Here is a 26462-nt window from a genome sequence, read left to right as displayed (position 1 = left end):
GGTAAAGATTTGCTCCCATTCTGTAGGCTCTCTATGAATCTCACTGATTTTTTTTCTTTTGCTGAGAAGAAGCTTTTTAATTTGAATTCACCCATTTATTGATTCTTGGTTTTAATTATTGTATTACGGGAGTCTTATTAAGAAAGTTGGGCCCTAATCTGACATGCTGGAAATTTGGGCCTACTTTTTCTTCCATTAGGCACAAGGTCTCTCGTTTAATTCCTAGGTTCTTGATCCACTTTGAGTTGAGTTTTGTGCATGGTGAGAGATAGAGGTTTAATTTCATTTTGTTACATGTGGATTTCCAGTTTTCCCAGCACCATTTGTTGAAGAGACTATCTTTTCTCCAATGTATGTTTTTGGTGCTTTTGTCAAATATAAGATAACTGTAGTTATGCAGGTTAGATTCTGTGTCCTCTCTTCTGTACCATTGGTCTACAGGTCTATTTTGGTGCCAATACCATGCCGTTTTTGTTACTACTGCTCTGTAGTATAGTTTCAGGTCTGGAATAGTGATGCCATCAGCTTCACTCTTCTTGCTAAGGGCTTAAAAAGAAACAAAATCAGTGAGGTGGATAGAGACCCACCAGAATGGAAGCAAATCTTTACACAGCATACTATAGGGACACAGCCATATCAATATTTCTAACAGCACAATTCACAAAAGCTAAATTATGGAACCAAACTAGATGCTTTTCAGTAGATGAATGGATAGGGAAACTTTGGTATATATACACAATGGAACATTACTCAGCATTAAAAAAGAATAAAATCATGGCATTTGCAGGTAAATGGATGGAGTTGGAGAATATAATGCTAAGTGAAGCAAGCCAGTCCTCAAAAAACTTTGATTTGAGGATGCTGACTCATAATGGTGATGGGGAAGGGGGAAGCATGGGAGGAATGGAGGAACTTTAAATAGGGCAAAGGGGAGGGAGGGGAAAGGAGGGGGTAAGGAGGTAGGAATGATGGTGGAATGAGTTAGACATCATTACCCAAAGTACATGTATGAAGGTACGAACGGTGTGGAAATACTTTGTGTACAATCAGTGACTGGAGAAATTGTGCTCTATATGTGTAATATAAAATGAATTGCATTCTGCCATGGTGTATGACAAATTAGAATAAATAAATAATTTAATAAGAAAAAAAACCCAATCATAGTAGCAGTAGGAGTTTGATGTCCTATTATAATTTTTGTAATTTTCTCCAGATGTCTGAGTATTGAAATCTATGGTTATCAGGGGTTTTCCTTCCACTGAGTTAGGAATCTACATTAGTATATTTTCTCAAAGCTTCTGTCAGCCTGATTAGGAATACAGCTGTAGTCGCATGCCTACCTTGAGAGATTTCTCAGACTTTGTCCTAAATTGCAGGTTTAACTATGCACCTTTCCATGTCCCAAAACCAAGCAAATGATGAAGCCGTAAGCCATTTATCATCGATACCCTGTCTCAAAATTAAAAAGAAAAAGGGTTGGGGATGTGGCTCAGTGGTTAAGCACCCCAGGGTTCAATCCCCAGTACCAAAACAAGTAAGTGAATGAATGATGAGAGATAGCAAGGAGAAGGGACCTCAGGGAGACAAATCCTTTCAGAGGACACCCTCAGTGATCCACCTCCTCCAGCAACACCCCACCTGCCTACAGTTACCATCCAGCCAGTCCATTCAAACTAGGAAGGACTGATTGGGTTACAGCTCTCACAATCCAACCATTTCACTTCGGAATATTCCTGCATTAACTCAGGAGCTTTGGGGGTTCCAGTTCCCAAGGTAATAGAGTCAGGGTCCCCAGCCCAGAGGAAATCCCACAAGTTGTAATTTTTGCATCGATTCCAGTCAGAGCCCAACTCTAGACCTCTCCTCTGGACATGAAAGCAGAAGATGTCTTAGAAGGAGGAGTAAGAAACTTTAAGTGGAGAAGTTGGGGTAATAAAGACCACCCTCGAGACCACACAGACCAGGGTGCCAAGAGCCCATGGAGTGGCCAAGGTCTGAAAGAGGAGGAGTCAAGGGATTTGTTCCCCAGAGAAAAGGGCAGAGAATGCAGAAACTGCTAGACTTATTAAAGAAAGTTGTAGCTGGGCCTGGAGGCTCAAGCCTCTAATCCCAGTGACTGAGACAGGAGGAGCAAAATTCAAGGTCAGCCTGCATAAACTTTGCAAGAACCAGTCTCAAACTATGAAGAACTGGAGCAGTAGCTCAGTGGTAGAGTGCCCCTGGGTTCAATCACAATACTGCATAAATAAATAAGTAAATAAATAGATAGATAAATAAGTAAATAAATAAAATGTAGAACAGATGGAAGCCAGAGTGGGAGAGAAAGAGGAAGGGAGGAAAGAAAAGAATAGATTACAGTTACTCAGGAGATTCAAACCCCCATACATATGCCAATTGGGGGCCTTATTCCTATACACCTGCTGGTCAGGGGACTAGAACTCTGTCTTCACATGAGCCTGCCAACTTCTTCTGAGGGATCGGTCCTGTTTTCTCATTGGCAGGTTCTGTCGTGTCCCATGACTGAACATTCAAGGTCACTCCAGGTGAAATGGGCTGCCCGAAATGATCACACAGAGACAGAGAAATACCTTTTACCTTGGGTCCTGTGATGGTTCCTCTGACCTCAGGGTCCGTGGCAAAAGAGAGAGGCCACTGGAATTCTTTATTCTTATATAGGGAACACACAAGGGGAGGCTTCATGGAACACTGTATCCCCAAAAGGGCAAAGGGGTAGGATTACAAAGGAACAGGAGAGTGTAGCTCAGTCCCTCCTAGGACCTTGCCTTGTTATCTGAGCAAGGGAAAAGTCGCGTCAGGGCACTACGATGCCAGATCACAGTGACCTTTTAGATCCCCGTGGTGCATCAGGACTTAGAGGTGCGTGCACTTGGAGTGGCTCCTCACAAGGTTCCAGGGTGATCAGACTTGGAGTGGGTTTCCTGTGTTGCCAGATTCAAAGTCTTCCTGTTACCCCCCAATGCCTCTTTACCTGCTCTCCTGCTTACAAATAGGGGAGAAAGGAGAGAAAAGGAAGATTTCCAGAGCAAAGAGCCGCAGACTCCCGCATGGTTAGAGTTCAAAGATGTCACCAGGTCCCAGAGGACAGTGTCTACTGTCACCTGATTGCCACTTGAATCTGCATGGCTTTAGATTTCCCCGGCCACCCAAAAAGGGGAGCTGTAACAAGTCAAGCGTGAATCAAGGTGCTTCAGTCTCGAAGGAGATGAGTTAAAGTGAGAATGAGAAGTGGGTGGGGGCAGAGGGAGGAAGGGAGAAAGGAAGAAAGAGAAAAGGGAGGGAGAGGTAAGACAGAAAGAGGAAAAGTGGAAGTGGAAGATCAGTGTCTGCAGGGTGAGGAAAACAGACGGGCTGGGGAAGAGAATCAGCAAGTTCAGGGGCCTGGGAATTTCCTGTTTTAATGGCTCCTCAACAGTTTGTCTCCTTCATGAAAGTCATACCGAGAGCATCCCATCCTAGCAATGCACCTGGGTTTGAAGCTGGTTAGGTTGAGTGTAGATAAATAAGGCACATTACCATGCTTTTGGTGTTTGACAAATTGAGTTAAGGTGGGAGAATAGGAATTTTCTTTCTACTGCTTTTTTTTTAATTGGTGCATTATAGTTGTACGTAACGATGGGATTTGTTGTTATGCATTCATACGTGCACAAAACATAGCAATATAGTCTGGCCAATACCACTTCCCAACACTTCCCCCTCCCTTCCTCCCAGTCCTGGTCCCTTTTCTCTACTGATCTCCCTTTGATTTTTATAAGACACCCCCATCCCTCTTTCCTTTTCTTTTTCATCTCTAGCTTCCACATATGATAGAAAACATATGGCCCTTAATCTTAACATAATGGTCTATAGTTCTACTAGTTTTCCTGCCAATGACATAATTTTATTTCTCTTTTTGGCTGATTAAAACTTTATTGTGTATATATATACTACATTTTCTTTGTCCATTTAGGATAAAGCTTATGCTCTCTTTTAGTGGATTTCAGGCTATGAGTCAAGGCCCAGGAGGGTCTTAGCCCTTTGTCCCCATAGTGTCTTTGTCCCCATGGTGGCCCTTGACTTTCTCACTGTGTTCACTCACTGTGAGGAGCAAGCTAGCTATTTAGGCCTCTGAACAGATGCAAAAACAAGTCTGGGGAAGCAACAGGTAAAGGATAAGAAGCTCCCTCCACCAGCCTGTCTTTGGGTGAATCACCTGGTCTTGTCTTAAAGCCCTGGTTGTGAAAGTCCCCAAAGCCTACTTATGCCCAGAGATAGGATGTAGAGACCCCAGAAGAGAAGATGTGTAAGTCCACAAACCTCATCATATGAGTTAAAACACGGCTCCTCAAAGTAGCCGTCCTACAGGGAACTCTAACTACTGCCTGCCATTAAGAAGTTGATAGTAATGACAGAGCTATTATCTACTTACTAAGGTACTGGCCAGGATTTCACCTATCTTGTCTCATTTAACCCCAAGATTCCCATGAGGACACCTGCAAATACCATTCCAATTTTACAGAGGAAAAAACCGAGGTTCAGAGAAATCAAGCTTATCCAAAGTGCTGAGCTAATGGGAATCAAAATTCAAAGCCACATCGTTACTGTATGCACAGCCTCTGGGGTTACCAAGGTGCCTGGCATGGGGGAGTCTACAGCAGGCCTGCAAGAAGTGGCTAAATCACAGGGAACAATATAACAGAAGCAGCCCAATGTGAACTTATGGAATTAGAGAAGATGAATCCCTGAGTAGTCCAAAAATGTTTAAGAAGGAGTTTGGATGTAAGAGGGATCTACTCCATGCTTTGCATACAAGCCTTGTTGCTTTGCCACTGTGGCTTATTTTAAAATGAACATATAAAACTGCTTATTTTTCTTCCTCTTCTCCCTCTCTCCTTTTCTAACCTCGGCGGAAGCAAGATTGAACTTTTTCCCATCTTGGTCTGCGTTTAACTGTCCTTCAGCTCAGGGACCACCAGGAATGAAGGGCTGACACCAGAAGGTCCAAGAAATGGCTGTCTCTTGAGGCTACAAATGAATTATGACTCCTGACAGGGCACAGCTGGTTGCATCCTTTGTACCCCCTCTTTAAAACTCACTGTTGTCCCTGATAGAATCACAGTCTCTGGTCAGGAATTCCCTGTGTTTCTCCTGTGCTAGCAAAAGAATAAGTTTCTTCCCTTTTTCTGAAAACCTTGACCTCATTATTGAATCAGCATCAGGGACAAGAACCAGGCATTTGGTATCAAGGACAGAAGAAGACAGATACCCAAGTAGATTAAGAAGGACCTTGAATCCCATAATGGACACTGCTTTGGGAGTGCATGCAGAGTGCGAATAAGCCAAGCCATTCCAATAAAAGTCATTCAAAATAAAGAGAGCAAAGATAGGAACACAGTATATCTCCCAGGAGACACTATTGAGAACAAGCAGCTAGAATGCAGAAGGGACACCTGCCTCTTCCAGGCTCCAGATTCTAAAGGGTAAGGCTAAGAGAAACTTCAGATTGGAGAACCTAGGGGAGAAGAATTCAGTCCTTCTGTCTGGAGTCTTCCAAAGGGATGCTGCCAGGAGTCTTGCTGAAGTACCTGAGGCTTTAGTAAACAAAGAACAACAAAAACTATTTCAAACCCCACGAAGACTATGGCCACTTCTGTAGCCAGTTCGCCTCTCACTGGTACCAGCAGAGAGCAGTATAACACAGTATTTTCCCAAGTAGGCACTGGATTGGAGGACATTCCCAGGGAGGGTAAAATAACAGAACAAGGCCAGGACAGTATCCTCCTGGGGTAAGCCTAATGTTTAAGAAATTTGAAGAAAAGGATTCTGAGGAGGAAAGTGAGAAGGATCAGTTGGATAGACAGAGAAACAATATCTCAAAAGGCAAAGGAAACATTGCAAAACTGAATCCATGGCAGGAGCCATCCGTGAACTGTGTGATGTTGAACTCAAATGATGTTGAAGCCACTAGGCAGGAAAGCCTAGCATCGGGAACTCTCAGCAGCAACCCTGCTGGTTTGAGAAAGTCTGGTTCGTGTGGCTCCCTACCTTGCTCCATCCCAAGCTCAGCACAGCTTCTGAGATGGGGGTGACCCGTTGGACCCGCACAACCTCTGGGATATGGGTGTGGCTTGCCAAAATGTCAATCAACCTGTTTTACTGGAAGACCCCTGCCACACTGAGAAACCAGCACCAAACCAAGACTACCAAGACCCAAGACTGAAACCTTATCCCTGCCTTTCATGTACTTCCTCTTAAATAAAGAATCGGGCCACTTTTGGTTGTTCAGTTCTAGCTCCTATCAGGACTGGAAGACCCATCAGGTGCTCCACTTTTTATATAATTTCTGGCTCTATCTTTATTTCTTACTAATTATTTCAGACTTTTTATTTCTTAGGGGGCTCACACCTCCTGAGCAGCAACCTATCCTGTTGGGGTACTAGACACCCTGCAATAAATCCAAATTAGCAAAAAGTATGTCCGTTGTATTTAGCAATCATGTGGTCCTTGGTAACTTTGACCTTGATGGGAGACATTCTCATGGAGACAGAAATTATATTCTCCTTTTCTCTTCTCTTCCTTCTTCTCTCTATTTCCCTTCCTCTCTCCCCTACTGAATATTTCTTGAGCTACATCCAGGCTAGTCCTGCTTATGTGCAACTCTCAACATCACGGCAAGAACAGAGAAGCAAACTGTGGTTGTGAAACTGGAAGGTCATGGAGTCACGTAGAAGGGGCATCTACTGCAAGCTGTTTATTATCACAGGGGGTTTCTGAGAGACCAGGAAATAGGAGTGCCTTTCTTGAAGAATAGAGGAAGTGTGTTACTTAGGAAGAGTGAACACCTATAAAATCTGAGAAGTCAAAGACCTTTACTAGTTCTAGAAAATGAGGATATTTTAGTGTGACTGAAATAAAGAAAAGACTCGATAAGGAAACCATGCCAAGATTATTAAAGTTTTAGTATTCTTTAGTAACACACATGAATAAGTATTTAAATTCCATACTAAGGACTTGTGAGGGAGGCCAATCGAAGGATTTTGAGCAGATGAGTGAAATACTCAAATACTCCAATGAGAGGAAGGTGAGATGGAAGGAAGGAGGCTTTATAAAGCTACTGAAAGAATACAATTAAGCCATCAACCCCTACCTGAGGCAGAGCTGTTGATAGGAAGGAATGGTGCCAGAATGAGCACAGTTTGATAACTGGTTGTCTAGGGGCGGGGGAGGGAATGGCTTGGGTAATGAAATCAGCAGTCAGGATAAGGGCCAAGTTGGGACATGAGATATGTTAAGTTCAGTTTGGAATATTTTAAGATTAAGATGTTTAGACAAGTGCAATGATGCTCACCTGCAGTCTCAGTGACTAAGGAGGCTGAGGCAGGAGGATCACAAGTTTGAGTCCTTCTTGGGTAATTTAGTGATACTCTCTTTCAGAACAAAAAATAAAAAGGGCTGAGGGCAGTTCAGTGGTTAATTGACCCTGGGTTCAATACCCAGTACACATGAAAGATTAAGATGTCTGAGACACAGATGAATATATGTATCTGGGGTGGAGAGAGAGAGAGAGAGAGAGAGAGAGAGAGAGAGAGAGAGAGAGAGAGAGAGAGAGAGAGATCTGTACTGCATACCAGATATATGAACAACCACTATACAAATTGTGGTTGAAGTCATGCCATATATACATACATGAAAGATCTCACTCAGAAAGAATATGTGAAGTGAAAGGGTAACTAAGGAGGGAATCTCCCAGTAGTAAAAATATTTAAGTGACAGCAAAGGGACAGTCATATACAAATGAAACTGGGAAAGATTTACTTGAGCCAAGTGTGGTGGTGCACACCTGCAAACTCAGCTACACATGAGGCTGCAGTAATAGGATTGCAAGTTTAAGGCCAGCCTGGGCAACTCAGCAAGACCCTGTCTCAAAGGAAAATCTAGTAAGGGCTGGAGATGTAGTTCAGAGGCAAAGCACCCCCTGTTTCAGCCCCCACTATTGCAAAACACAAAAGGAAAAAAAATACAATCCAGAGAAGGAAGAATTCCTTGATACTAATACACATATACCATTCTCCACAAATGTCTTACTGTGTGGGGAAACTCATTTTGTACAATTAGAAGAATGAGAAGTTATATTCCATTTATGTAGGATATGTCAAAATGCATTCTACTGTCATGTATATTTGAGAACAAATTTAAAAAAAAAAACAACAAAAAAATGTTCTCCTCTTCTCCTTAAACCAAAATATGCCCCAGTAAATAAACTGTGTCAGACACCAGATAGAGACAATTGGACCACCCAGTGACAACATCACGGAAAGGACATCACTCAGGCTGTGGTTGCCCAGGGATTAAACCCACGGGTGCTTATCCACTGAGCCACAGCCCCAGTCCTTTTTCATATTTTGTTTAGAAACAGGGTCTCCCTGAGTTTCTTAGGACCTTGCTAAATTGCTGAGGCTGGCTTTGAACTTGTGATCCTTCTGCCTCAGTCTCCTGAGCTACTGCGATCACAAGTGTGTGCCACCATGCCCCACCCCCATTTAGATTTTGGAGGGTGAGAATTCTGTATTGTTTTATTTCATCCAAATTCAATTTGGCTTAAGAAATGTTGATAGCCTCCCTCTAAACCAGGGTTTCTCAAATGGGGTACCATTGATGCTTTGGATTGGATAATTCTTAACCTTTTGTCGTGAGGGGAGATCCTGTGTACTGAAGAGTGTGAGCAGCATCCCAGGCCTCCACAGATATCAGTGGCACACTCCGGGCCCCAGTTGTAATAACCAAAGTGTCTCCAGATATTGTCAAATGTCCCCTGGAGGGCAAAACTCTCAGTTGCGGACAATCACACTTGTTCAGAGCATCAGATAAAGACATCACTGGGTTTTTGGGGACTTCTTACGTTTGGTAGTTCACAGAGGGAGCTTATAGTGTGGTTATTTATTGCTATTGGTGATTGGCCCATGTCTTGCTTGAAATGCTGTTTGTTTAAGTAAAGTATTTTTAATAAAACTGGATGTGATTGAAGCTATTGGTGATTAAGGTAAGGAAAGGAGTCTGTGGGAAAGGAGAAAGAGGTAGGGAACTTTGTCACTGTCCCCAGGAATGGTTTCTTTGTACTGGGAATTGAACCCAGGGGTGCTCTACCACTGAGCTGTATCCCCAACCCTTTTTATTTTTTGTTTTGAGACTGTGTCTTGATAAATCGCCGAGGTTTGCCTCGAACTTTCAATTATCATACCTCAGTTTCCTTCGTCCTGGGGATTACAGGCTTGCACCACTGCTCCCAGCTGTGACCATTTCTTAAAGAGAGAAAACGGAGGTCTCTGCAGCACCAACGGATGAGAGAAAGGAAACCTCTCCACTAGGCAAGGGTAAAAGTTCAATTAGGTAATGCCTAATGTTACTTTGGCACGTGGAACACAGGCTGAGGTTATATGCCACAAGACATAATAGAGCCTGTAGAAAACGGTGACAGATGGAATAACCATTGTGTGGTCCCAAGGTTTATGGGCCCAGCTGTAGTGGAGTCCCTGAATGTGTCCAGGCACTAGACCTTGTAGCGATGCGAGTTCCCCATAGGAGACCGTGAGCTGGAAGGAAATCCCAGCAACCCTTGCCCTGCGGGTGAGCAGTTTATTCTGAGGACACTGTTGGATTGATTCCCAGCCCCAGTGACTGACTGATTCACATCAACCAGATTGTGGCGGGTGCCTTCCCAAAGCATAATTGAACCTGATTTTTTTTTCTTCCATAAGATTCCTGGCACTTAGGGCTCTTGCTCCAAAGACACCCTACCCCCAGGTGATTTGGCACCCTTTCTCTTCTTGGCTGGCTCTTTGCTTTCCTTGCTCTGACTGAATGAGGTCTCTCATCTGTTCTGGCAATCTCATCATCATGGTATTTACACATGCCGACGGTTATTTATTCAACGTACTTTTATTCTGAGCATTTTTTAATTGCAACTGGAAGAACAAATACAGTTTCATGTCTCATTTTGCCTAATGAAAAGGCTGGCGACATAACAAAAGCCCAGACTACATTTAGGGAATAACTGGTCCGTGGATGTGGCCAGATGTGATATCTTTTCCCAAGCAGGGAAGTTAGATTGTGACTATCTGGTAATCTGAGTATTCTTTGAGTACTTTCCCTCAAAGTTGATAAAACTCAAATCCACTTAGAATGGATATGTTCACAAGTTCTGGCCCATTGCATGTGCCTGAATTTTAAATGGGACAGAGCATTGGTTGCAAGTACGTGCAGGCTCTACTTAGCACATCTGATGTCCCCCTGAGAAAAGGAAGTTCAGTGGATATAGCGGGACACTATTTCCAACAATGCTAAACCACCAAATTAAAAAAGAATATTGTCAGTTACTCTAAAAGTAGGAAGATAAAGAAAGCTGAGGAAAAATCATAGGATTTGGCAGAACTGCGGGAAAAGAGCGACTGTTTAACAAGCACTTGAGCCAAATTTTGAACAAGGGGGTTGGCATATGTGGGCTCATTTTTGTCTTCATAGGGACTCTGAGAAGTAGGCAGTTATTGCCCTGGTTTCACAGATGGAAACACCGAGGCTCCGATAAGCCAAGCAAGTTCATGTTTGCAAAACAAATAAGGACTGAAGTTGGTATACAGCACCAAGTGTATTTACATTACTCTGGCTGTTTAGGAGGTCGTGAAAAACTTTGAGAGGGTAAATCCAGGTGTGCAGTGGGAGCAAAAGCCACACTGTAGAAGATGTGTAGGCAGGTGGAGGAGGCCACGGGTTTGAGCGCTGTTGACTGTCAGCACTCCAGGTGTGACATGTCAAGCCTCAGCTGTACCTTCTCCAGGTACTTGTTCCTGGTGAGCTGCTTCTCCCTATTCTCAGAGATGATTATAAGCCTTTACTCACACCCTGTTATGGTTTAGATGTGAGATGTCCCCCCAAAGCTCATGTGTGAGACAACGCAAGAAGGTTCAGAGGAGAAATGATTGGGCCGTGAGAGTCGTAACCCAATCAGTGATTAATCACCTGATAGGGATTAGCTGAGAGGTAACTGAAGTGTTGGGTTGTGGCTGGAGGAGGCAGGAATTGGGGTGTGGCTTTGGGTATATATTAGTATCTGGCAAGTGGAGACCTTGTTCTCTGCTTTCTGATCATAATGTGAGCTGCTTCCCTCTGCCACATTCTTTTGTCATGATGTCTTGCCTTACTCTGAACCTCAAGGAATGGAGTCTGCTGTCTGTGGATTGAGACCTCTGAAACTGTGAGCCCCAAAATAAACCTTTCCTCCTTTACAATTGTTCCGGTTGGGTTCTTTAGTCACAGCAGCAAAAAAGCTGACCCTCTAATGAACCATTACAGCTCATCTTCCTTTTTTTTTTTTTTTTTTAATTTTTAGGACCAGAAATGAACCTCACGGCACTTAACCACTGAGCCACGTTCTCAGCCCTTTTTATTTTTACTAAGGCTAAGTTACTCAGAACCTCACTAAGTGCTGAGGCTGCCTTTGAACTTGCAATACTCCTGCCTCAGCCTCCCTAGCTGCTGGGATTACAGGTGTGTGACACAGTGCCTGGCTCATCTTCCTTCCATTTTTTTTTATTTGTTCATTTTAGTTACACATGGCAGTAGAATGTGTTTTGACATATAATACATACATGGAGGATAACTTCCCTTTCTTGTCGGTGCGCACGGTATGGAGTTACACCAGTCGTGTATTCACATATGAACAAAGGAAAGTTATGTCAGACTCATTTTACTGTCTTTCCCATCCTCCATCCTCCATCTCTTCCTCTCAGTCTCCACTGTCCAATCTGATGAATGTCCTCTCCCCCACTCCACACCTATTGTGAGTCAGCATCTGCATATCAGAGAGAACATTCAGCATTTGTTTTTTTGGGGGGGATTGGCTTATCTCACTTAGCATAATAATCCCCAGTGTCATTCATTTACTGGCAAATGCCATAATTTTATTCTTCTCATAATTAATATTCCTTTGTGTGTATGTACATTTTGTTGATCCATTCATCTGTTGAAGGACATCTAGGTTGGATCCATAGCTTGGCTATTATGAGTTGAGCTGCTATGAACATTGATGTGGCCATGTAACTACAGTATGCTGATTTTAAGTCCTTTGGGTATTTTCCAAGGGGTGGAATAACTGGGTCAAATGGTGGTTCCATTCCAAGTTTTCTGAGGAAACTCCATACTCCCTTCCAGAGTGGTTGCACCAATCTGCAGTCTCACCAGCAATGTGTGATGTTTCTCCCCACATCCTTGCCTGCATCTACTATTACTTGTATTCTTGATTATTGCCATTCTGACTGGAGTGAGATAAAATCTCAGTGGAGTTTTCATTTGCATTTCTCTAATTGCTAGTGATGTTGAACATTTATTTTGTATATTTGTTGACTGATCATATTTCTTCTTCTGTCAAGTGTGTTCAGTTCCTTTGCCCATTTATTGATTGGTTTATTTGCTGTTAAGTTTTTTGAGTTCTTTATCTTTCCTGGAGATTATGCTCTATCTTAGGTGCAGGTGGCAAAGATTTTCTTCCATTCTGTAGGCTCTCTATTCATATTCTTGATTGCTGTGAAGAAGCTTTTTGGTTTGACACAACCCATTCTTGATTTTACTTCTTGTGCTTTAGGAATCTTACTAAGGAATTCAGGTACTAAGCCATCATGATGGAAGTGTGGGCCTACTTTTTCTTCTAGTAGACACAGGGTCTCTAATCTAATGCCTAGATCCTTGGTCTACATTAAGTTAAATTTTGTTCTGGGTGAGATATATGAATTTGGTTTCATTTATTATGTATGAATTTCCATTTTCCCAGCACCATTTGTTGAATAGACTGTCATTTATCCAATGCATGTTTATGGAGCCTTTGTCTAGTATGAGATAACTGAATTTATCTTGGTTTGTCTCTGTGTCCTCTATTCTGTTCCATTGGGCTATGTGTCTGTTTTGTTGCAAATACGAAGCCATTTTTATTACTATGGCTCTGTAGTATAGTTTAAGGTCTGGTATTATGATGCCTGCTGCTTACTGTTCTTCCTAAGGATTGCTTTGGCTATTTTGGGTCTCTTATTTTTCCAAATGAATTTCATGGCTGATTTTTCTAGTTCTATGAAGAACATCATTGGAGCCTTAATAAGAATTGCATTAAATCTGTATAGCACTTTTGGTAGTATAGCCATTTTGACAATGTTAATTCTACCTATCCAAGAACAAGGGAGATCTTTCCATCTTCTAAGGTCTTCTTCAATTTCTTTCTTTAGTGTTCTGCAGTTTTTATTGTAGAGGTCTATTGCCTCTTTTGATATATTGATTCCCAAATATTTTATTTTCTTTGAGGCTATTGGGAATGGGATAGTTTTCCTAGTTTCTCTTTCAGTGGGTTCATCATGGATATAAAGAATGCAATTGATTTATGGGTATTAATTTTATATCCTGCTACTTTGCTGAATTTATTTGTGCGTTCTAGAAGTTTTATGGTGGAGATTTTTGAGTCTTTTAAATATAGAATCATGTCATCAGCAAATAGTTTGAGTTCTTCTTTTCCTATTTGTAATTCTTTAATTTCTTTCTTCCAATTGCTCTGGCTAGAGTTTCCAGAACTATGTTGACGAAGTGGTGAAAGAGGGCATCCCTGACTTGTTTCAGTTTTTAGACAGAGTGCTTCCAATTTTTCTCCATTTGGAATGATGTTGGCCTTGGGCTTAGCATATATAGCTTTTACAATGTTGAGATATGTTCCTATTATCCCTAGTTTTTCTAATTTTCTGAACATGAAGGGGTTCTGTATTTTGACATAAGCTTTTTCTGCATATATTGAGATAATCATATGCTTCTTGCATTTAAGTCTATTGATAAAATGAATTACATTTATTGATTTCCATATGTTGAACCAAACTTGCATCCCTGAGATGAACCCAAGTTGAACATGGTGCAATATCTTTTTTATATGTTTCCATATGTGATTTGCCAATGTTTTATTAAGAATTTTTGCATCTATGCTCATCATATTGAACAAGGATATTGGTCTGCAGTTTTCTTTCTTTTTGTGTCTTTGTCTGGTTTTGCTAGCAGGTTGATAATTAGCAAAACAGAATTTGTTTGGAAGGGTTCCGTATTTTTCTATTTCATAGGATAATTTGAGGAGGATTAGTGTTGGTTCTTCTGTGAAGGTCTTGTAGAACTCAGCTGAGAATTCATCTGCTCCTGGGCTTTTTTTCTTGGTAGGCTTTGGATGGCATCATCCATTTCATTGCTTCAAATTGATCTGATTATGTGTCCTCCTGATTCCATTTGTGTAGGTCATATGGTTCTAGAAATTTGTTAATGTCTTCAAGATTTTCTATTTTGTAGGAGTTTAAATTTTCAAAATAGGTTCTGATTATCATGTGTATTTCAGTAGTGTCTATTGTGATATATCCATTTTCATTCCAAATTTTAAGCTAAGTTTTCTCTCTCTTTCTCATTGTTATCTTGGCTAGGGTTTATCAATTTTATTGATTTTTTTTAAAGAACCAACTTTTTGTATTGTCAATATTTTGGATTGTTTGTTTTGTTTCACTTTCATTGATTTCATCTCTGATTTTAATTGATTTCCTGTCTTCTACTGATGTTGGTGTTGATTTGTTCTTTTTCTAGGGATTTGGGCTGTAATTTTAGGTTATTTATTTGTTGACTTTTCTATTCTTTTAATGAATGAACTCAATGTAATGAACTTTCTTCTTAGAACTGCCTTCATAGTGTCCCAGAGATTTTGACATGTTGTATCACTATTCTAATTTACTTCTAGAATTTTTAAAATTTTATCCCTGATTTCTCCTGCTATCCATTCATCATTCAATAGTGTATTATTTAGTCTCCAGGTGTTAGAGTAGCTTCTATTTTTTATTCTATTGTTGATTTCTATTTTCATCCTTTTATGATTTGATAAGATGCAAGGTATTATGTATATTATTATTATTATTTTTTGTATTTGCTAAAAGTTGCTTTGTGGCCCAAGACGTGGTCTTTTTTAGAGAAGGATCCATGTACTATTGAAAAGAAAGCATATTCAGTCACTGATGGATGAAATATTCTATATATGTCTATTTAGTCTGAATTATGAATTGTTCTTTTTAGTTCAATAGCTTCTTTATTTAGTTTTTGTTTGGAAGATCTAGCCAGTGGTGAGAGAGGTGTGGTAAAGTCACCCAGTTTTATCGTGTTGTGGTCTATTTCCTTCTTGAAATTGAGAAGGGTTTGTTTGATGTACATAGATGCTCCATTGTTTAGGGCATAAATATTTACAATTGTTGTGTCTTGTTGATATATAATTCCATTAAGTAGTATGAAATGTCCTGTTTGTCCATTCTAATTAACTTTGGCTTGAAGTCCACTTTATCTTATATAAGGATAGAAACCCCATTGTATGTAAGATCCAGGTGAGTGATAGATTTTTCCCACCCTTTCACCATCTGCCTGTGGATGTCATTGCCCATGAAATGAGTCTCTTGGAGACAGCATATTGGTCTTGTTTTATAATCCAATCTGCCAGTCTACATCTCTTGATTGATGAGTTAAGGCCATATTATTGAGATATAATTTTTATTACTGGTAATTTTGGTTTATTTCTAGTTTTTAATTTGAGTTAATTTCTCCATTTATTCACTGCTCTTTTAGTGTAGTTCTTCCCTTTGCTTGTATTCATTTTTTTTTCATTTCTGCTTCATGAAATATTTTATTGAGTATATTTTGTAGTGCAGGCTTTCTAGCCATGAGTTCTTTTAATTTTTTATTTATCATGAAAGGTTTTTATTTCATTATAAGTTCTGAAGCTTAATTTTGCTGGCTATAAAATTCTTGGTTGATATCCATTTTCTTGCAGAGATTGGTATTATATTATTCTCCTTGCTTTGAGGGTCTGGCTGAAGCAAATATCTGAGATCCACATTGGTTTCTTTCTAAACATTACCTGTCATTTTTCAGTGGCAGCCTTTAAAATTTATCCTTGTTCTGTATGTTAGGCATTTCCATAATAATGTGCCTTGGTGTGGGTGGTCTGTTTTAATTTTTTATATTTGGGGTCCTATGAGCCTTCTGTATTTGATTTTCCATTACATTCTTTAGGCTTGGGAAATTTTCTGATATTATTTCATTGAAAAAGTGTACATTATTTTTGTTTATATCTATATAAATTGTAAATTTGGTCTTTTGGGGTTATCCCATATTTCTTGGACATTCTATGCATGGTCTCTTAACATCTTTTCTTCATGGTCAACTTTGTTTCCAAGATTATATATTTTGTCTTCATTGCTTGAAACTCTGTCTTCTAAGTAATCTAGTCTTTTGGTGATGCTTTTAATTAAATTTTTAGTTTGGTTGATTGATTACTTCATTTCAAATATTTCTGCATTTTTTTTTCTGAATTTCTATCTCTTTATTGAAGTGATATTTCACTTCCTGTAGTTACTCTCTAATTTCACTTCTTATATCTCCTTTACTTCACAGATCAGTTTAACTATGTACATTCTAAACTCCTTCTCTGATATTTCTTCCACTGTGGTATTCTGATATTAGAGTATCTTGGTTTGTTTGAGGTGATTTGTTCCCTTGCTTTTTCATGTTGTTTGTGTGTCTTCTCATCTAACATATGGCTCTGACACAGTAGAGTTTCTTCCCTATGGACTTGGAGTTTCCCTGAAGGTTTCCAGTACTTCACTGTTTAGGGGGAGACAAAAACAACCACCACCAATGCAAACAATATACAGAATTAAACCAAATAGTTCCTACTGTAGCAATGTTAATTATCACAATGAAAGGCAATGGTGGGATTAGTTATTGCCTACAATAAAAAAAACAGCACATTTGCAAAAGAGTTTACAATTTCATAAGGTGGTCAGGGAGAGAACAGAAATGACAGAGGTTGTAATGATTATAAGGGAGAAGGAGAGAAGATAGAAGTAAAAAATTAAAAGAGGAGTGGAAGAGAGAACATGGATATTGGCCATTAGCAGAAGAATAGAGAGAAAGAGAATCAAGGGAAACAGGTAAGATAAAAAATATATGTATATAAAGGAAAAATTTTTTAAACTTAAAAAATAACAAAGAAAAATTTAAAAAGAGAAACTAAAATATACCTTCAAACATCCTAGTTTCTATAAAAAGGGGTCTATAAAAAATAACTGGCTTTAAAAATGCTAAAAATAAGAAAAAAACAAATATGAGTATGTATAAATGTTCACATATCATTTGGGTCAGAATTAAACAGAGAAAAGAAAAAAAAAAGAGAGAGAAAATCTCAATGCAAAGTTAAAGAATTCTTCCTGTTAGAGTACAGAATGTTCTCAGATTCTCAGTAGATTTAGGTGGGGTCATCTGGAGCGTGATGCTCCACCCACTGGATTGCTGGAGTGGGAGAGGTAATCCTATAGGTGGAATTCCTGGAGGCAGGGTTTAGGTTTATGTAGGATCCAGGCTCTTCACGGAATATCAATTGTTCTGGGGATTTTAAACCCATGCACCTTCAGGGTCCAGGAATTGCCAGAGCACTCTGGAAGACCGTACCCCAGGGATCTCCCCTGGATTCCACTTTTGTGGTGGAGTGGACTCAATTCTAAGTCCACTACGTCACCTCTCACCCCAACATTTCCTGGTCTTGGGTTTAGTCTCCAAACTCAAGCTCTCCTGTCCTTGCTCTTCTGAATCCATGACCAGACACCTCACCTCCAGCCTGTCCTGCAAGCAGCCAAGTTGGAGGGGCAGGGGTAGAGCTGGGTGGGTTTTCATGACCAGTTGTTCCCTGTGTAAACCTCTCTCCACATTTGATTTTCTGCTGGTCACTTAAGTGCACTCCTTGTTGTGCAGCATGTGTTAACTGGACCTGTATTTCAGGCCCATCCCAGGTTTGCCAGGAATCAGCTCCCTCAGGTGCCAGACCCCACACAGTGGCTGCAAAATCTTTCCTTCCCTTGTCTTCTGCAAGCTCTCTTGAGAGATAGCAGCTTCTTTCCCGTACAAGGATATTGTGCATTTTAACCAGGCAATGTCCTTGATCTTTAACCACTCCATACCCAGACACATCTCAGGGCTCCTAAAAGTGCAGTTCCTTTAATTTCTTTATCCCTCCACTTTGCTCACAAAGGGAGTGCTCTGGCTAGGGCCTCCAAACCCTCCAAGTGTTTGGTGTAGAATTGTCCCTCTGTAGATTACTTCCTTATTTTATTATATTCAATCTCCAGAGTCCCTGATCTGCTTTGAATATCCAGTTATATATTCCAATAAAGCCACCCCCCCTTTGAGATGCCTAACATTTAACCAAGGTCCAGTACTGATGTCATCCCGTCCCACCTGTACCGATAACCCAGTGGGGATGATTGGGTCACTTGGCCCCTTTTGAACAAGGCCCTGAAGATGGGATCCCAGGAGGGTTAGCCACTACCCTAGAAGAGGCATCCTCAGAGGCCTGCAGCCCCATCCTTCCCTAAGGAGAAACCCACCACCAAGGCTGTCAGACACCAGATATGGATATTGGGTGTCTCTTCCTTCTTTGCTGCACCCTCATCCACCCCCCCAAAGACTATTTCCTTCTTTAGGAGTTTCAGGTAGAGGATGCAAACTGAACATCCATATAGGTAAGGTAAGAAGGAGCAGGACAAAAAGCCTCCTCCCTGCCCTTTATTCCTCTGGCCGTTTTAAAGAGTTACCTGAAGGGCTTTGGGGGATGGCATATTCCCTGTCGGGATTCCTAAGCCCCAACATTCCAAGCACAAGAGTGTTTGTTGTAGAATTGTTCAGAGGCATTGACGGTCTTTTGAAATCTCCAACAGTGCTCACTGCCTACATGAAAAGAATTCATAAAAACACTTGTGGTTTAGATATGAGGTGTCTCTCCCCAAAGATCCTGCATTAATTCAGGGATATTCAGAGGTGAAATAATTGAATCATGGGCATTGTAATCTAATCAGTTCATCCTAATTTGACTGGGCAAGTAACTGTATGCAGGTCGGGCATGGTGGAGAAGGGGGTCAATGGGAGTGTGTCCCAGAAGTTCCTTGAGGCCCCAGCCCACTCTCTTCTCTCTCCTCTCCTCTTGTCTTTTCTCTCTCTCTACCTCCTTCCTGGCTGCCATGAGTAGAGTAACTTCCCTGCTCCACACCAAGATGTTCTGCCTCACCTGGGGCCCAGAGCAATGAACTTGATCCACCATGGACTAAGTCTCTGAAACCATGAGCCAAAATAAACTTTACCTCCTCTAAGTTGTTCTTGATCAACATAGGGTCACAGTGTCACAAAGCCAACCAACAAACACCAATGCATGAATTAATATGATTTATTTTTCTTTCCTTGGCTACTAGCAAGTGGTTCTCCATCCTTGGGACCGCATCCCTGGGAGAAGAGCTTTGGGTCCCGTCGTCTGAAGTTCTCAACGATAGAAGAGAAGCACAGCTGCCTCTGTTATCTCCCGGCTGCTGCTGTAACCAACATGAGTTCCATGTCCATTCCAGTCGAAAGAAGAGAAGTCTCCACATTGCCTGGGATTACCCTCTGGGAAGAATCCTCCTCCACCAATGCAGTGCTAGGAAACAAGGAGAGGAGGAGGTGGTGATGAGAGGGCTGCTGGGGAGCCCAAAGGTATTAATGGCCAAATCCAGAGGAATCTGTGGTCCTCTTCCATTCTCCATGGGCAGTGTTGATCTTCTCCCATAGACTTCTCAATGCTGAGCTTAGTGACACACCATCTCCTCCTGACTTTCCTGCAACTTTTATGAACATCTGTTCTTGGATTCCCTGGCTGGACTCTTCCTTCATGATTCCTTAAGTGCTGCTTCCTCTCCCGTATAGATTGTCTGACTCAGCAAGGAGGAAGGGAAGTTATGCTCCCGCCCACATGCTCACACCACACTCTTACACACGCGCACACACACACATACACACACACACAGCCTCATTCACAAGCACCTTTGGTCCCCACAAAGACTCACAAATTCAGTGTTACATCCGGTGACCCTCATTCCGGCACACAAGGCATTGGCTGCTCCCTCATTATTAAATACTCTGAACTGGACAAATCCTGCAGTGAATTCATCTGAAAATGAGATGCAGAAAACAACACTCAAGGAGGATGCCAGAAATAGCTTTCTTTAGGCTGCCCAGAGAGTGTGGACGCCAGGCTGAGGCTCAAGAGTGGAGGCCAGCACTACTGTGGTCAATGACTGGTGCATCCCAGCCCCAAACTTCATCAACTTTTTCCCAACCTCAGAACTCAAGAACTGGTTCTCAGAGAGGGTCTCTGTTCACCAGCGCTTGTATGGAGAAATTCAACAATATTGGGAAATCACAAACAAACATGTAAAAAGGCTTGTTGCAGCAAATAGTTTCTTTTTCTCTCTCTCTCTCTCCCTCTCTCCCCCTCCCCGTCTCCCTCTCCCTCCCTTCCTCCTTCCCTCCCTCCCTCCCTCTCTCTCTCTCTCTCTCTCTCTCTCTCTCTCTCTCTCTCTCTCTCTCTCTCTCTCTGAGACAAGGTCTCACTAAGTTGCCCAGGTTGGCTTCAAACTTTCAGTCCTCCTGCTTCAGCCACCTGAGCATCTGGGATTATAGACAGACATGAGGATGTCTGGCTTCTCTTTTATTTTAAAATTTTAAATCCTAGATGTATTTACAACAGCTTTGAACTTTATAGAATAGGGCTCAACCTAACAAAGGAGATGCCCCCAAACTTAAATGAACATTAAATAAATATTTACCCCTCACAATAGAAGTACAATTGTCTCACCATTTGCCCTTTATACGTGAATCTTGGTCTCAATAAGTTGCTGAGGGGTTGATAATGGGGTACCTAGGAATAGAATCTGGAGCTAAACTTCCCCAGGCCATATGCTACTCTCCTGCCTGTGTACTGTGGTCTCAGGTAGCTTCCTGAACCTCTCAGTGCTTCAGGTTTCTGATTCATAAAGTGGGGTTCACAATAGTCCTCAAGGGTAGTTGCACAAATTAAATGTGACAATACATGTAACATTCATTGAAGAGAATGAGCTGTGTTAATAAGTAACCTCCTATCATAACTAAATTTATCATCTTTGCTATGAAGAGTTCAAGGAGCATTAAGAACTTACTCCGGCCATAGGGTGAGTAATACGCTGCAGTTTTCTGAGCATCACCAAAATCGTAGACCACAGGTATCGCAGGACCATTGTCAGCCCAACACTTTCCTATTCCATATTTCACTGGGTATTTCTACAAGGAACAACAATGACAAAATCATTGGATAAGGAAATAGTTTTGGTTTGGGGGGGTTACAATCATTCATTAAGAGAAAGCAATGTTTTCTCAGTAAATGAGATTATTTCAAAACCAGGCAAAATAAGAATCTTTCCTTTTTTGCTTTTCTCCTACAACCAAGCCAACTGGTGCCCTCTCTTTCTCTCTCTCTCCCTCTCCCCGCCTGACCCCCCCCACAAGTCTTCTCTCTCCTGAGTCTCTTATCTTCTCTGGCTCAGCATTTTTTTTCTTTATTAAATTATTTATTTATTCTAATGTGTTATGCATGATGGCAGAATGCAATTCATTACGTATTATACATATAGAGCACAATTTTTCAAGTCGCTGATTGTATACAAAGTATTTTCACACCATTCGTGTCTTCATGCATGTACTTAAGGTAATGATGTCTAACTCATTCCACCATCATCCCTACCCCCGAGCCCCTCCCTCCCCTTTGCCCTATCTAAGGTTCCTCCATTCCTCCCATGTTCCCCCCACATTGCCATTATGAGTCATCTGGCTCAGAATTTCTGAGGATAGTGGGACAGAAGCTATCAGCAAATTAGGATGAGGGGACATGAAAGGGCCATGGCAAGGTGCTTCCTGCCCAACCTCACACACCTGCCTCTCTCTACACCCAGGACAGCCAGTCCCAGCCCGAAGCCCTGTGTACCTGGTAGAGGCCAAACAGATTATGTTCCAGATGCTGGAAGAAGCCAGTTCTGGTACGGTACCTCAGCAGAGAGCTGTTCCGCCAGTTCTGCATGGGGCTCTTGTTGGGCACATGCCAGATGCCCAGGTCCGCAGCCTGGATGTCGTAATAGCCAGGGTTCTGGAAAAGCAACCAACACTGAGACTGACCAGCCCAGGTCCCACAGGGGCAAAAGACACACATGGGCTCCCTCAGCTGAGCTGACAGCTCTGGGCTCCAGGGGGACAGATGGCCAGCCGTGCTCACACACCCACCTCCAGCAGATCATGTCCCCTCCCACCCCGCTGCTGCCTCATGGCCTTGTGGGAGGAAGCTGGGATTCGAGGCATGTGACTGTTTCTTTCACTCCAGCCCCATGTCTGCAGCCCCCCTCCCAACCTTCCTCCTGCACGCTGTGCCCAGCCACACTGAGGTCCTCACCCTTTCCCAGTGGCACCCACCTTGTAGTCGTCACTGGTGGCCGCCTCTGCAGACCCGAAGGTGTTGTAATTGGCCCAGTTGCCGTCCCCCTCTGGGTAGTCTGCTCTGTTGCCCTGCTGGCTGGACCACCGATCGCCCACCGTGCACTTCCCAGCCATGTTGTTCTCGTGCACACTGGCCACCAGGGTCCAGCCACCACCCGCAGAGGTCATGTCACAGAAGGTCTGGTAGATGGCACCATTCTTGGCCCGGAGTAGATACAGGCCATCTGTGGAGAGAACCAGCCCCGAGCCTCCCTGTCTGCGAGCTCATGCCATCTCAGTGCCATGACCAGGACAGCTCTGGGAACTGGAAACATGGCCTATGGCTCCTCTCCTGAGTCCTGTCACTATGCATCCCTGGGTGTAGTGGAACACCCCCAAGTTTGAATAACAAAACCTACTGACTGAGGCAGAACACAGAATTATCCAAGCTCTGAGCAACGTTCCTCTCAGAATTAAGCACAGAATTTTCATATGACCCAGAAATTCCACTTCTAGTACATGCCCAAAGGAATTAAAAATAGGATTCAAACACTAAACATTTATTGCAGGATTAGTTACAGGACTCATAGAAATAACTGACATACTCAACAGAAAAATAAAATAGTGTGTATACACACATCACATACAATCTATATTGTGCATATATTGACATATATATCTATCAAAAACTGATAGAAAGCAATTAGTTATTCACACTATATGTAAAAACCTTGAAAACACCATGCTAAGTGGAAGCAACCAGATGTAAAGTACAGTTACCTTATGATTCTACTTACACGAAGAAACTAAAATAGGCAAATTCATAGAGACAGAAAGTACAACAGCAACTATATGGACCTTAGGGAAGGCAGAATATGGGTTCATTACTTAATGAACATAGAATTTCTGTTTGAAATAATGAAAATTTTCTTGAGATGGATAGTGGTAGTGATTGCATAGCACTGAGAAAGTAATTTATGCCATTGAAGTGTACACTTAAAACTGGTTAAAATGACAAAGCTTATCCTATATATAGTATATACTTTTTACCACATTTATTTAAACTAAAACCCCAAACAAAACAAAACAAAAAAACAGTTGGGTGCAGTGGCACACACCTGTAATCCCAGCAATTTAGGAGGCTGAGGCAGAAGGATCAGGCCAGCCTCAGCAACATAGACAGACCTTGTCTCAAAAAGGTGAGGGGGGTGGGGCTTAGTGGTAAAGTGCCCCAGGTTCAATCCCCAGTACCAAAAAAGAACTTTAAAAAGCTTAAAAAAAAAAAAAAAGAAGAAAAAGAAAAAAAATTCACCGAAGACAAAATCCTGATAGGGCTCCTTACTCACCATTTGCACCAAAGTATTTCTCTTTGATTTCTTTGCAGCTTCTAGGCAGAGATGGAGACAATGATGACCAGGTCCATTTCTTGGAAACAGCATTGCTCACAGCTAGAGAATATGCAGAGTTTCATTCTCTTTGCAGCTTTGACACAAAACCCAGCCTTCCCTTGCCACTAATCCCCAACTCACTCCACCTCTGTGGCAGAGCCTCGCGGCCTGGGTTGAAAGACCCTGTGCTATCCAGCATCATCCATCAGCCCATCTGAGCCAGCATCCAGCACAGGTTTACCTCCCTCCCTCCACACGACCTCGTGCTGGGCCAAGCCCTGCCCTGGGCACAGGGCATTCAAAGAAATTAAACATCCCCAGGAACTTACCTCTAGAGGGAGTTGCCAAAACCAACAGAAAATTTTATTAAAAGGAATGAAGGATAAGCTCAGGAGAACAAGAGAAAGACTCTGAGATGAGAATAGAGAAGTCTGAAGGGCGCTGGGGGTTGTCTGGAGTAGGATGACTTAGTGACAGAGGCTTTCTGGTTCTGGTGACACTACAGTGTACTCTGAGAGAATAGACATGATTCATCAGTTGGAAGAAAGAAAAGAGAATTCAAGGCAGGAGAAAAACATGTCCAAAGACCTGGAGAAAAGAATGGAGCAAAGCCCAGCTTGAGGAGGAAATACAGGTAGCTTAAGGGGGTTGAGGCAGAGGGTGAGGTGACAGAGCTGAGACTCTAGCCAGGAGACCAGCAGGGTCCTGTACAAGAACCTTGTACAGGAGCGTCAACTCTGCAAACCAGTCTAAAAGTCTGGAGGGGTGGGAGGATCACAGGCTTTCAAGTCAGAGGGATTCAGGCCTAAGTAGCTCAGGCTTCCAGGGGAGAGTCCTTGGGTTCTACTTGCCACACCTGAGCCTCAGTTTCCTTCTGCCTCAGATGAAGCTAATAAATAGTATTTTGTAAAGATCAAGTGAGATAATATGTAGAAACATGCTTTTCTCAGCCAGCCACGGGGGTAAACACCTGTGATCTGGGTGACTTAATGAGACCCTATCTCAAAATAAAAAAATAATAAAAAATGCTGGTGATGTGGGTCAGTGGTAGAGGGCCCTGGGTTCAATCCCCAGTACTCTGGAAAGAAACAGGTGTTTGTCTTTTAAAAATGAATAGATAAATAACAATTAAAAGAAATACAGATTTTAAAATGCCATTGCTATTCTTATAGAGAGAAGACTATAAAGAGAACATTCTCTGGGCACAGGGTATACCACACAATTACCAAGGTCACTGCAGGCCATGGTAGTGGGAAATAGTGAAGAGAGGACACCTTTCTTACAAGGGTCCCCTCAGGACCACACAGAGACAAAGAACCAGACCCAGGATATGTCACATCTTAGCAATAGTCTCACTGCTAGAGACCAGATCCCTCCAGAGGCCAGAAATCAGCCCTCAGACTACATCCAAGGTGGCCTCTGTGCCTCTCAAAGACGTCATCTCTGGCTCAGGAGAGTCCCCTTCCTGGAAGCAACCCTGCCTAGTGTGTTTTCTTTGAAAGCTGTGTGCAGGTGAGCTGGGGGACTGGGCCCTGACAGGGAGACTCACCAGCACTGCATCCTCTGCTGGCCACAATGAGAAACAGCAGGAAGCCGAGTTGGGTCATGATAGCCTAAAAAAAAAAAACAACAACAAGATGAAAGTCAGTCTTGATTGTCTTTTTTTCTTTATTCCTGTCTCCATTCCTCTCTAATTTTACAAAGACTCAAAGTTCCCTTGCCTTTTTTTTTTTTAACTCCACACATCTCTGGAAACTAAACCAGACCTGAGCTAAAATAAGGGCTCTCCAAACTCACAGAAAGCAAACCTCTTCCACCAACACAGGGCCAGGAGCTGAAGTTGCCAGCGAGTGGAGACTGGATCTTTCTCTGCAGAGGCTCCTAATGAGAGGTGAGAGATGAGCCCTTTATGGAGAAAGCACAGGGGGCACAGCCCAGGTCTCCAGACTCACCCTCCCCTGGCATGATGCCCTAGGAGGTGAGGCCTCTGGTTATGACAGGAAAGATATACAGTGATGATGATGGAATTAGCAAGACAAATAGTAAAGCTCATTTCCTAGCATTGTTCCTAGATTTGTGGATTTCATGGCCCTGTGTATTTTAAAAAAAATAGGGGAGACTCTCAAGAGTTGGTGTTGATTTGGGGTTTTGTTTGTGCCTTTCTTTCTTGCTAAGTAAAAACTTTTTCTCCTAGTCTCCTATTAATTATCTAGTATCATCATCATTTCATAGAACAAAGAAACTTTAACAATGAAAGAGGAAAGGTACCATTTCAGAATCAGTAGAAGTCTTTAGCTCCAATAAATGTAGTTCCATACAAAGTTTTGTTATTTGGTTGTTAATTTTCTCATTTTGCCACAAACTAGTAAAACTTTACTACACATTGAACTTGGAATTAAATTCGTTAAAAAAAAAACAAAAAACTTTTGATGTGTCAAAGCTCCTATATCATTCCTGTCCCAAGGTTATCCAAATCCCATCAGCTTATAATAGAAGCGATCGGCTCCTCCTCAGTGACATCACATCCCTAATTCATTACAGTACTGATAACATTGCAACCCATAGGAAAAGATTGTGAACCTCTCTTTGATTAAGTTAGTATTTTTTATCTTTTTAAGTCCGAAGTATAGATTTGCACAAAACACTCAGAGATATTGATAGAATAACATAAAACAGTGCCCA

General features: G+C 42.0%; 1 protein-coding gene across 1 annotated transcript; it reads right to left on the bottom strand.

Moving 5' to 3' along the window:
* Positions 1 to 19320: 19320 nt before the first annotated feature.
* LOC144373287 (intelectin-1a-like) lies at positions 19321 to 25387 on the bottom strand. The gene is made up of 6 exons (XM_078036382.1): positions 25330 to 25387; positions 22390 to 22637; positions 21911 to 22069; positions 21090 to 21210; positions 19959 to 20062; positions 19321 to 19552 (listed from the first exon to the last, which is right to left on the bottom strand). Exons 1-6 carry the CDS (start codon positions 25385 to 25387, stop codon positions 19400 to 19402), a joined length of 843 nt encoding a protein of 280 aa, XP_077892508.1. The 3' UTR covers positions 19321 to 19399.
* Positions 25388 to 26462: the final 1075 nt, after the last annotated feature.

This window comes from Ictidomys tridecemlineatus, unplaced genomic scaffold, assembly GCF_052094955.1.
Source record: "Ictidomys tridecemlineatus isolate mIctTri1 unplaced genomic scaffold, mIctTri1.hap1 Scaffold_3482, whole genome shotgun sequence".
Classification (NCBI taxonomy): Eukaryota; Metazoa; Chordata; class Mammalia; order Rodentia; family Sciuridae; genus Ictidomys; species Ictidomys tridecemlineatus.
This window is presented reverse-complemented; position numbering and strand designations above follow the sequence as displayed.